The following is a 12,288-nucleotide window of genomic DNA, read 5'->3' on the forward strand; positions in this document are numbered from 1 at the left end:
AAGCTAAAGAAACAAACTTGGAGAATTATATAAAACAATTTTGATGCTATGAATCAGGATATATTATTTCTAAAACATTGACTTCTAAAAAAATGATCACAAGAATTTTAACTTTACATCTCTGTCGATGACCCTGGTCACCATACTAATCATTGCCCTCTTAGCAAACTCATAAAGGTAAGTAACCAGAATAATGAGAATAATGATCTGCTGGTGAAGAGATGGTGATGATAATGTAGCTGAAAGTGGTAGACTGATAATGGTCTCTTAAAATAAGGAGACCTAATCTCTGGGACCTGCAAATATTACCCAATTAAAAAAAAAAAAAAAGTCTTTGCAGATATGATTAAGTTAAAGATCTTAAAATGGAGAGATTATCCTGGTTTATCCACATAGGCTTTAAATGTAACTACAAGTATCCTTATTAAAAGAGAGGCAGAGAGATATTTGAGACAGAAAGAAGAGAAAATAATCTAAACACAGAGGCAGAGATTTGATAATGTGACCACAAACCAAAGAACACTAGTTGCCTCCAGAAGTAGGTAGAGGTAAGGAATGGAACTTCCCTAATATCTCTTGGAGAGACCCAGCTCAGTGGGCCTCTCCCCCTCCCACACAGAGATGCAAAACAGCAGGATGCTGCATTCACCAAGTATACTGAATAAATTATCCCAATGTACCCCCTTCACTTCTGGTGAAAATAGGACTGGGAAGTATTTTTTTTTCTTTTGTCTTATTGTTTATTTTATTTTATTTTTTATTTTTCCTCTTACAGTTTTTTGTTTGGTTTTTATTTCCTTTTCTCACTTAAATTTAGTTCTCTTTTATTTTTGTTCAGGACTCTTTTTTCTTTTCTTCTTCTGTTTTTCCTTTTTTTTCTATTTCTTTGGAATCAGTCTATAGTATTTTTGAGTGTCTGTTGTTGTTTTTGTTGTGGTCGTTGTTCTGCTTCCTTTTCTTTTTGGATCAGCCTTCCCCACACATACAGCTTTTTTTCTCTTTTTCTTTCTTGCTTTTTTCCTAGGCTTTTTCAACAAACAAATCAATGCATACCTCAATAATGGCCAAAACTCTCCCCACTGCAAACAAGTAGGAACTCTACAGAGGACTGACTAGTGGGAGAGAACAGCCAAAACACAACAGCAGAGTGCACACAGCATACACCAGAAACACTTCCCAAAGTGCCAGGCCTTGGACACTGTATGACCTCTTTTTAATTTAGCACTACTCTGAGGTAACAACATTTTATAACATGCAAAAGATAGAAACTTAGCCAAGATGACAAAATGGAGGAATTCTCCCCTAAAGAAAGGTCAGGAAGATATCACAGCCAGATACTTGCTCAAAGCAGATGTAAGCAATATATCTGAACAAGAATTTAGATCAACAGTCATAAGACTACTAGAAGGACTTGAAAAAAGAATACAAGACATGAGAGAAACCCTTGCTGCAGAGATCTAAAAACTAGTCAGGCTGAAAAAAAAAAGAAAGCTACAGTAGAGATGCAAACAGAGTAGATATAATCACTACAAGGATTAAAGAAGCACAGGAGAACATATGTGATATAGAAGGTAAGATTATGGAAAATAATGAACCTGAAAAGAAGAGGAGAAAGAAAGCTAGTTGATCACTAAGGTAGACATAGGGAACTTGGTGATTCCATAAGCAAAATAATATCCCGATCATAGAAGGGGCAGGAGGTAAAAAGGACTAGAGAGGAGCAGAGACAATCCATAGGAACAGCTAACTTACAGGCACTAAGTTTATATTTCATTAATTACTCTGACTGTAAATGGCAACATGTCCTCTTTTACTAGCATGTAAACTGTGTAGACATTGCATGTCCCACTCCCTCCAATATGTTCTTGGTCAGAGCCCATTCAAACTAGGCACAAGCCTGGCAGGGTGCAAGCAGACTTTACAGGGGCCAGTACCACCCCAAGGTGCCTGGAGTCAAGGGAATATAAGCACACATCCCTCAGACTTACCCCTAGCAGTGGGCTGGGAGAAGACAGTTGGACTGATTTCAGGCTCCACCCACCAATGAAAGCTTCTCAGGGGAAAGCACAGATAAATCCCCTTGCAGTTTGGTGCTACTACATCTCTGACAAACACCTGGTCTGACTAAATTCAGCACAAGGTAGCCCCAGATTGATCACTAATACCACAGGGAGACAACACTGCCCACAAGAGGCAAAGAGAGCCACTAAGATGATTGGAGTGAAGGAAAAAGTGGCCAACATACAATAGCAAGATACATGGATCACAGATAGGAGACCCCCCCTTCATGTCAGGTTCCAGTGAATAGAGGAAAATCCCCTCAGGGCATACAGGATCTCCTCTTCATAAAGCTATCACTGTTAAAAGCAGGAGAAGTAGCAGACTTCCTGAGGCGGAGGAATATATCCCTCATGAAAGACCAGAAAAAAAACTACAGTGAGAGACCTAAGTGAAATGGAGAAAAGTATTATGCCTGATATAAAATTTCAAGTTATGATCATAAAGATACTTACTAGACTTGAGAAAAGAGTGGATACCCTCAGGGAGATCCTTAACAAAAATATTAAAAGGAAAAAAATCAGAGTTTAAAGAACAAAATAAGTGAAATTTAAAAACACTGCATGGAATAAGAAACAGACTAGATTAAGTCAACAAACATTGGTGACCTGAAGGACAGAGTAATGGACAGTAATCAAACTGAGCAGACTGGGGAGAAAAAAAAAATACACACACACACACACACACACACACAATAAAAATAGACTAAGGGAACTCAGTGACTCCATCAAATGTGATCACATTCGCATTATAGGCATCTCAGAAGAAGAGAGAAAAGGGAGAAGAAAAATCATTTGAAGAAATAGTAACTGAAAACTTCCTGAATCTGGGGTAGGAAACAGAAATCCACACTTAGGAGGCACAGAGATACCCAAAAAAAGTCAACCCAAGGAGGTCCACACAAAGATGCATACTAATTAAGATTGCAAAAATTAGTGATTAAGACAGAATTTTAAAGCAAACAAGAGAAAGGAAGACAGTAATATATGAAAGAACCCCTAAAAGGCTATGAGCTGATGATTCAGCAGAAATTTTGCAGGCCAGAATAAAGTGGCATGATATATTCACAGGGCTAAAAGAAAACAAAAACAAGACAAACAAACAAACAAACAAAAAAACAGAAAAACCTGAAGTTAAGAATATTCTATCCATCAATGCTAACATTCAGAATAGAAGAGGAGATAGAGTTTCCCAGACAAAAGCTAAAGGAGTTTATGACAACTCAACCAGCTGTCCAAGAAATGTTAAAGGGGACTCTTTGAGTGGAAAACAAAGACCTTAAGTAAGAGGAAAATAGTAAAAAGGGCTAAAGCAGTAAAAATAAATGTATCTGTAAAAATCAGTCAGGGACTCACAAATGAAAGAATGTAATGAATGACACCACATTCCTAAAATGTGAGAGGGAGTTCAGAATGCATTGAAACGTAAGTGACTATCACTTAATATAGACTGATATATGCAGAAGATGTTACACACAAAGCTAATGGTAAACACAAACTAAAAACTGGTAATAGATATGCAGGAAATAACGAGGATGGAATCCAAGCAGGTAACTAAAGAAAGCCAGCAGAACAAGAGAGAAGAGAAGAAAGAAACAGAGAAGAACTACAAAAACAACCAAAAAACAAGAAACAGAATGGCAATAAGTGCACATCTATCAATAATTACAATAAATGTAAATGGATTCAACTCTCCAATCAAATACACAGGGTGATGGAAGGGATTAAAAAGCAAGCCCCATCTAGATGCTGCCCTTAAGAGACTCATTTCACCAAAAAGACACATGCACATTTAAAGTGAGAGTTCAGAGAAATATTTATCATGTAAATGGTTGTGCAAAGAAATCTGGGGTAGCAATACTCATACCAGAGAAAATAGACTTTAAAACAAAGACTGTAACAGGACACAAAAGACACTAGATAATTCTAAAAGGAACAATCCAACCAGAAGATATAACAATTGTAGATATCTATGCACCGAAAATCGGAACAACCAAAACACAAAACAGTGAGTAAGAAACATAAAGGAACTAATCAAGAGTAATACAATAACAGTAGGGGACTTTCACACCCTATTTACATTATTGGATATATCATAGTGACAGAAAGTCAACAAGAAAACAGTGGCTTTGATGATGCATTGGAGTAGATAATTGTAACAGGTATATTCATAATATTCCATCCTAAAGCAACAGGATATACATTCTTCTAAAGTGCACATTGACTATTCTCCATAATAGATCACAAACTTGGAGAGGAAAATAATATCAACATATTCAAAAAGATCGAAGTCATACCATGCATCTTTTCTGCCATAATGCTATGAAACTAGAAATCAACCACCAAAAAGTCCTGGGAAGAACATAAATACATGGGAGGTTAAATAACATGTTACTAAACAATAAAAGGGGCAAACAAGATAGCACACAGGAATTCAAAAAGTTTGGAGATAATGAAAATGAAAACACCTGAAATACAGCTCAAACCTCTGAGATACAGCAAAAGTGGTTTTAAAAAGGAAGTTTATACCAGCACAAGCCAGCATAAAGAAACAAGAAAAATCTCAAACAACCTGCCATTACTTGTAAAGATACTAGAAAAAAAGAATAAGTGAAACATAAGTGCAGTGGAAGGAAGGAAATAAAGTTTAGAGCAGAAATAAACAAAACAGAAGCTAAAAGAAAAAAAAAAATAGAAACCAGTAGCTAGTTCTTGGAAATAATCAATTAAATTGACAAGCCCTTAGTCACACTCATCAATTAAAAAAAAAAAAAAGCTGACATCACAGAAATACAAAGAATTTTAAAAGAATATTATGAAAAATTATATGCCAAGAAATTGGGCAACCTAAATGAAATGAATAAATTTCTAGAAACATACACACTATGAAAACTGAAACAGGAAGAAATAGAAAATTTGAACAGACCAATTATGAGCAATAGATGTGAATCAATAATTTGAAAAATTCCAACAAACAGAAGTTCAGGACCAAAGGCTTCACAGGTGAATTCTACCAAACATTTAATGAAAAGTTAAGACCTATTCTTCTCAAACTTTTCCAAGAAATAGAACAGGAAGGAAAGCTTCCAAATTCGTTCTATGAGAGCAGCATTCTTCCAATACCAACACCAGATACAGGCACTAAAAAAAGAATACCAGAAGCCAATATCTCTGATGAACATAGATGCAAAAATCCTCAACACCATATTACCAAATCAAATCCAAAAATACCTTTAAAAAGTATTCACCATGGTCAAATGGGATTTATTCCTGAGATGGAAGCACATTTCAGTTTTTGCAAAGCAATCAATGTCATACATCACATCAACAAGGAAAAAAGATAAAAATCACAGTCATTTCAATAGATGCAAAAAAAGCACTTGACAGAGTACAATACTCATTCATAATAAGCCCCTCAACAAAATAGATGTAGAAGGAACATACCTCAAAAAAATAAAGGCCCTATACAAAAACCCAATACTAACATGACACTCAATGGGAAAAAACTAAGAGCTTTTCCCCAAAGGTCAAAAACATGACAAGGATATCCACTCTCACCACATTTATTCTACATAGTACTAGATGTCCTAACCACAGCAATCAGACAAGAAAAAGTAATAAATGTCACATAAATTGGTGAAGAAGTAAAACTCACTCTTTGCAAATGACATGATACTGTATAGAGAAATCCCAAAAAACTCCAAAACTACTAGAACCGATACATGAATTCACTAAGATCACATGTTACAGAATCAATGTACTAAAATCTGTCATATTTCTATATACCAATATTGAAGCAACAGAAAGAGAAATTAAGAAAACAAACTCATTTACAACTACCCTAAAAATAAGATACTAAGGAACAAACTTAATCAAAGAGGTGAAAGACCTGTACTCAGAAAACTATTAAAGCCTGATGAAAGAAATTGAAGAGGACACAAACAAATGGGAAGACACTCCATCCTGATGGGTTGGAAGACTAAATATTTTTAAAACCTCTATGCTACCCAAAACAATCTACACATTTAAAACAGTCTCTATCAAAATACCAACTGCATTTTTCATAAAATTAGGAAAAAAGCTTAAAATTTGTATGAAACCACAAAAAAAAAACAAATAGCCAAAGGAATCTAGAAAAGGAAAAAAAATGGAGTTATCACAATTCCAGACTTCAAGTTATATTACAAAGCTATAATAATCAAAACAATATGGTACTGGCAGGAAAGTAGACTCACAGATCAATGGAAGACAATAAAAAGTCCAGAAATAAACCCATGATTCAATTACTCTTTGACAAAGGAGGCAAAAGTATGCAATCTTTTCTACCAATGAGGTTGTGAAAACTGGAAAACTATATGCAAAAGAATGAAACTGGATGACTTTCTTACACCAAACAAAAATAATGGATTTTCTTACCAAAAAAAGAAAAGCTTAAAGGCCTGAATGTGACACCTGAAACCATAAAAAAATCCTGGAAGAGAGCACAGGAAGTAACTGACATTGGCTATAGCAACATTTTTCCTGATATGTTTCTTGAGGCAAGGAAACAAAAGCAAAAGCAAAACAAAACAAAACAAAGCAAAATTATTGAGACTTCATCAAAATAAAAAGTTTTTGTACAGCAAAGGAAGCAATCAACAAAACTAAAGACAAACTACCAAAAGGGAAAAGATATTTTCAAATGACCTATCTAATAAAGGGTTAGTATGGAGAGTATACACAGAAATTATACAACTCAACACTTAAAAAACAAACAATACAATTAACAAATGGGCGGAAGATCTGAGTAGACATTTCTCCGAAGAACATATCCACATGGCATTAGACACATGAAAAGATGCTCAACATCACTCATCATTACAGAAATGCAAATCAGGATGGATCTAGAGTGCATAATGCTGAGCAAAATAAGTCAGTCAGAGGAGAACAAATAACACTTGATATCATGCACACGTGGAATTTATGCAAAAACAAAATAAACAAAACGAACAAAACAAAACAGTGAACAAAAGAGAGAGAGAGAGACATACCAAAAAACTGACACTTAACTATCAAAAACAAAATGACAGAAACCTGAGGGGAGGGGTGAAATTGGTGAAGGGGATTAATATCACACTTATTTTAAAGAGTATTGTGTTAATGTATAGAATTGATGAATCACTGTATTTTATACCTGAAACTAATATAAGCCTGTATGTAGATTACATTGATTTAAATTTTAAAAAATATACTTAGAGTCAATTTAAAGAAGAAAAAGAAGAGAAAAAGAAAAAAAAAAGAATTTTCAATCAATATTCTTTAAACTTAAGGAAAGACCACAGAATTTTCCAAATTAAAGGAGACTAAAACATTACAGTAATTAAATTAACATGTAATTCTAAATTGTATTTTTTTTGCATAAAGGAAATTTTTAGTCGCTGATGAAACTTAAATAGCATTGGAGAAGTACATGTTAATAATATGGCATTATTAATGTCCTAACTCTAATGGTTATAGCATGCTTATCTAGTAGAATATTTTTTTTGTTATAAACACATACTATTATATTGAACAGCAGATGGATCATCAAATGGTGTAATAAAAGATCCTCGTGGTTATTTGTTGGTTTTCTTTTGTATATTTTATATTGTTTCAAAATTAAAAAAAAATGAAACATTAAGTACTGCCCTATACCTCCAATTTGGGGGATATGCCACAAGTTAATGAAATCTTCCCAACATTGATTGAGGAAGCAAGAGAAAGGTTTCCTTTTTGAATAAGCCCTCTTAATGTGTACAAATGGTCATAGTGTCCCAGGGTACTGGAATATCTGAAATTCTTGTTGGGCTTAAGTATAGAGTTTAAATTATTTCTTATTCTCTTTTGGGGAATTATCTGTTTTGTAGCTAAAGAAATTCACTATGTGCTTAAAGCAATTCATAGTAATTTTTATGTCCTTCCTACTTTGGTTTGTTGTTGTTTTTCTATTTTTTTACATAACTGGTATTCCTCTTAACACTAATCTCCAGGGGACAATTCTTTTTCTTTCCTTTTTTTTTTTGAATTTTAATTAACCCCCTGCGTCTTTTAGGTGCAAAATGATAAAACTGTGACTTTTTGCTAGTGCATGATTTGAAGCCAGAATTTCTTGTTACAAAATTTGGGTTCCTTTCATATGAGGGATTTCCCAAAATCCATTTTCATTTAGAGCATTATATTTTCACTTACAATTTTTATGGAAACTGTTACCTTCATTTTAAATATTAGAAGATAGAAAATGAATCTTACCTAACTAGGAAGAAGATTCTAACTTAATTATTTGTAATATCTGGGTAATCATTGTAATGAGTGTAAGTGAAAGTGAAAGATATTAACAGATGCATACCATGTCCAGAATGCATATTATACTTTAGACTCCTTCTAGAGAAAAGCTTTGGAATGAACTTTCCTCTTAAATTGTTGAATTTTTTTATAAGAGAGAGAATGTTCATCCTTTATTTTTTTATTTTTTTTAAATCATTTTTTTAAGATTTATTTATTTATTTATTTGACAGAGAGATCACAAGTAGGCAGAGAGACAGGCAGAGAGAGAAAGAGAGGGAGGAGGAAGCAGGCTCCCCTCCAAGCAGGGAGCCCGATGCAGAGCTTGATCACAGGATCCTGAGATCATGACCTGAGCCGAAGGCAGAGGCTATAACCCACTGAGTCACCCAGGCGCCCCTCATCATTTATTTTTGACCCATTTCTACCATATTCCCATAGGAGGAAAATTATACCAATGTCTCCTATATATGGTAAGTCACTTATAGTTTGCAATAAATATCTGGATCATAAACGAAAGCAATACCTCAAGTATAAGTCAGGTAGTAGCCACTGACTTTTGAACTGTAATATATTTTTCTATTTTTATGTAGATTTAATCATCAAAACTTCACGATCAAATGCAACTGATATGAGAACACTGATGTGTTAGAAATCAAAGAAAAATAATATTAAGTGAAATAAGACAAAAATACATTGGGGAATTACTACATTGTGGAAAAAAATAATGGTATATATCATGAAATTTCAATCATAGAGAAATGTATAACTCATTGTTTCTATATTTCACATATATTTAAGCATTATTTTTGAATAAACATTGTGAATTGACATTGGTTTAATTTTTTAGATGTTACAAGAACTTTTCAAAAATTTTTAAGCTGTACATAGAAAACACATTTAAAGTCAAGCTTATTGTTTTATTTAAACACTTTAACAGAACTCAGCTCTTTTGGAAATAATCAGCTAAAATTCATATTATCTTTTAAGTTCAAATAGAGAAAAGGAAAAATTTAATAGTGTTAACATAGCTGTTACTTAAATGGAACAATAAGTTAGAGGCTGCCTAGGTTGACCCATGTTATAATTTTAAGTATTATCTGTCTTATTAAGTTGGATCAACCTTTTAACTTGTTTACATTTTTACTATGGCTTTTTTCTGTAGCTTTTAAAAAAAAATCTTATTTTCACTTCTGGAGTTGTTTTCCTACATCTATTTCAAAAGACTGAAATCTGAAATGAGGAATCAGTCAAGAGAGATGGAGTACATTCTCCTAGGATTGACCGATGACCCACAACTGCAAATTGTGATTTTCATATTTCTCTTTATAAACTATGTATTGAGTATGATGGGAAACTTAACCATCATTCTTCTTACATTGCTAGATCCCCGCCTCAAGACTCCCATGTATTTTTTCCTCCGAAATTTCTCATTCATGGAAGCTTCCTTGACAACAGTCTGTATTCCCAGATACCTGATAAGCATCGTGACTAAAAACAAAATAGTTACCTACAATGGTTGTGCATCTCAGTTATTCTTTTTCCTCTTATTAGAAATTACAGAATTTTACTTACTGGCTGCCATGTCTTTTGACCGGTATGTAGCAATCTGCAGACCTCTCCATTACCCCATCATTATGAACAACAAAGTGTGTTACCAACTTCTATTCAGTTCATGGACAGTTGGCTTTCTGCTTTCATTTGTACCACTGGCTGTGGGACTAACACTGGATTTCTGTCCTTCCAGAGGAATTGATCATTTCATGTGTGATATTTCCCCTATACTGCAGCTTTCCTGCACTGACGCTCATTTCTTGGAATTGCTTGCATTTGTCTTAGCTATTGTAACACTCATGGTCACTTTGCTTTTAGTGACTCTTTCCTACACATACATTATCAAGACCATTCTAAAAATCCCCTCTGCTCAGAAAAGAACAAAGGCTTTTTCTACTTGTTCTTCTCATATGATTGTAGTCTCCCTTACTTATGGTAGTTGTATCTTTAATTACATAAAACCAACTGCAAAGGAAAGGGTGACTTTATCTAAAGGTGTAACTGTTATTTACACCTCAGTTGCCCCTTTATTAAACCCTTTCATTTACACTCTCAGAAACCAGCAAGTGAAACAAGCCTTCAAGGACACACTCCAAAAGATTTTCTCTTTTTTCAAAAAATGAAGAGGAAATTTAATTTTAAAAAATTTTAGATAAAAAGTAAATAAATTTTTTGACTTAAAGGTTTACTTATTCTGTCCTTCAATTAGTTCACCTCATAATATTTTTTCACCTCACAATATTTTAACCAAACTTTTCAACGAATAGCATCCTTTCCTTCCTACTTCTCTTTATTGTCATAATTCCTTTCAGAGATCAAGGTGAGTCATATATTAGGTTATCAACACAAATATGAAATTTCTTTTATTCTCCAGAACATGGTACTGACCTCCTCAAAAAAAAAAAACAATTTTAAATTGATATATATCATAAGATTTTAATAGAATTTTACAGACATCAATATAACAACATGTACTACCACTGTGACTTTAAGAAGCACTTCAAATATAAGTCAGTTGTTTTCAACAAGTAAGGAAAAAGGCATACTTCAAGTTATAAAAAGCACGTATGTTCTAAAATGGAGCAGGATTTCATCTGGTAGGTCTATTATAGATCTGAAAATTTGGAGTGAATAAGAATCACACCTGTTTGTATTACTTCAAAACAAAGTCAAAGTTCTCATTCCTAAAATGTCTTTTCAATACACCTGTAGTACAGTGTAGAAACATGGACTCTAGCTAATTGTAATATAGGTGGTTTCCATAACAGTTTCCTTTTTTAATATCAAAACCTATGTGAGCAGATTTTTATTTTATAGACATTGCTATGTTAAATGTATTGTGGATGGGTATTTGGGTATTGGAATCTGAGAGACAAGTTGGAGGACTAATGTTTTAAACTAAGTGAGTTATTTGAGAGTTGAAATGCAATAGTGTGAATGAATTTGAAGCTCCAGGTGATGGCTCCAGAGAAATTTAGGAACACAAACTGAGAGGAATGGTTGAACATTTGGATATATGGGATATATGGGATAAATGGAAGAGATTTTTAAAAATGAGTTACATTGTCTTTCAACGTCCTTTCTGCCTACTCCTGTGTGGACTACTCATGTTTTTATGCTATTAAAGAAGGGAGTGTTACTTGTATGCCCTCAGATAAAAACAAAGTATAAGCCTACAAAGTAAAGCGTGAAATATAATGAGTTCCATATTGATATAATATGCCATCAGAGAAATATGAGTGAAAAAAAAATCATTATGGTATTTAATGCAGTAACTTCTATCCATGTGGCCCTAAGGGAAAAAAGAAATAAGTTCAGGTTTGTATTCTGATTTATATTACTTCTTTAAATCAGCATTGTTAGCCATCTTCTTTCTGATGGCAATTACAAGGAAATAAGTTCATGTTATATTCAAGGCCCTCAAAGCCTTCCATTAAGCTCTTTAAAAACTACTAGACCCTTATTAGATTTGGATTATGAGTATTTTTCTTATTCTTTGGATTGTCATTTCACTTTTCTGGTAGTGTTCTTTGGTCACAAAAGTTTTAATTCTAATAAAGTCAAGTTTTTCTATTTTTTATTTGGTTGCTTGTGTTTTCAGGGGCATATGTAAAAGAACCATTACTTAATCCAAAGTAGCAAGATGTATACCTACCATTTATTCTAAGAAATTTAGAGTTTTATATCTTACATTTAGGTCTTTGGATTCTCCTGGGTCAATGTTTGTGTATGGTTTGAGGTAAAGATTCAAGTCACAATTTGCATGTAAATAGTTATCACAACATGATTTGTTGGAAAGGCTATTATTTCCCCATTAAACAACACCCTTGTTAAAAATCAATTGACCATTAAAGCACAAATCTATTACTTCGAGGTA

At 33.5% G+C, this 12,288-nt stretch overlaps 1 protein-coding gene across 1 annotated transcript; it reads left to right on the top strand.

The window, feature by feature from the left end:
* Window positions 1-9,595: 9,595 nt before the first annotated feature.
* Window positions 9,596-10,534, top strand: LOC309869879 (olfactory receptor 6C6-like; the record flags this gene model as incomplete). Its single annotated transcript, XM_082741654.1, has 1 exon — window positions 9,596-10,534. The coding sequence occupies one exon, from the start codon at window positions 9,596-9,598 to the stop codon at window positions 10,532-10,534; it is 939 nt and encodes a 312-aa protein (XP_082597780.1).
* Window positions 10,535-12,288: the final 1,754 nt, after the last annotated feature.

Source organism: Mustela nivalis, assembly GCF_964662115.1.
Source record: "Mustela nivalis genome assembly, chromosome: 7".
NCBI classification, from domain to species: domain Eukaryota; kingdom Metazoa; phylum Chordata; class Mammalia; order Carnivora; family Mustelidae; genus Mustela; species Mustela nivalis.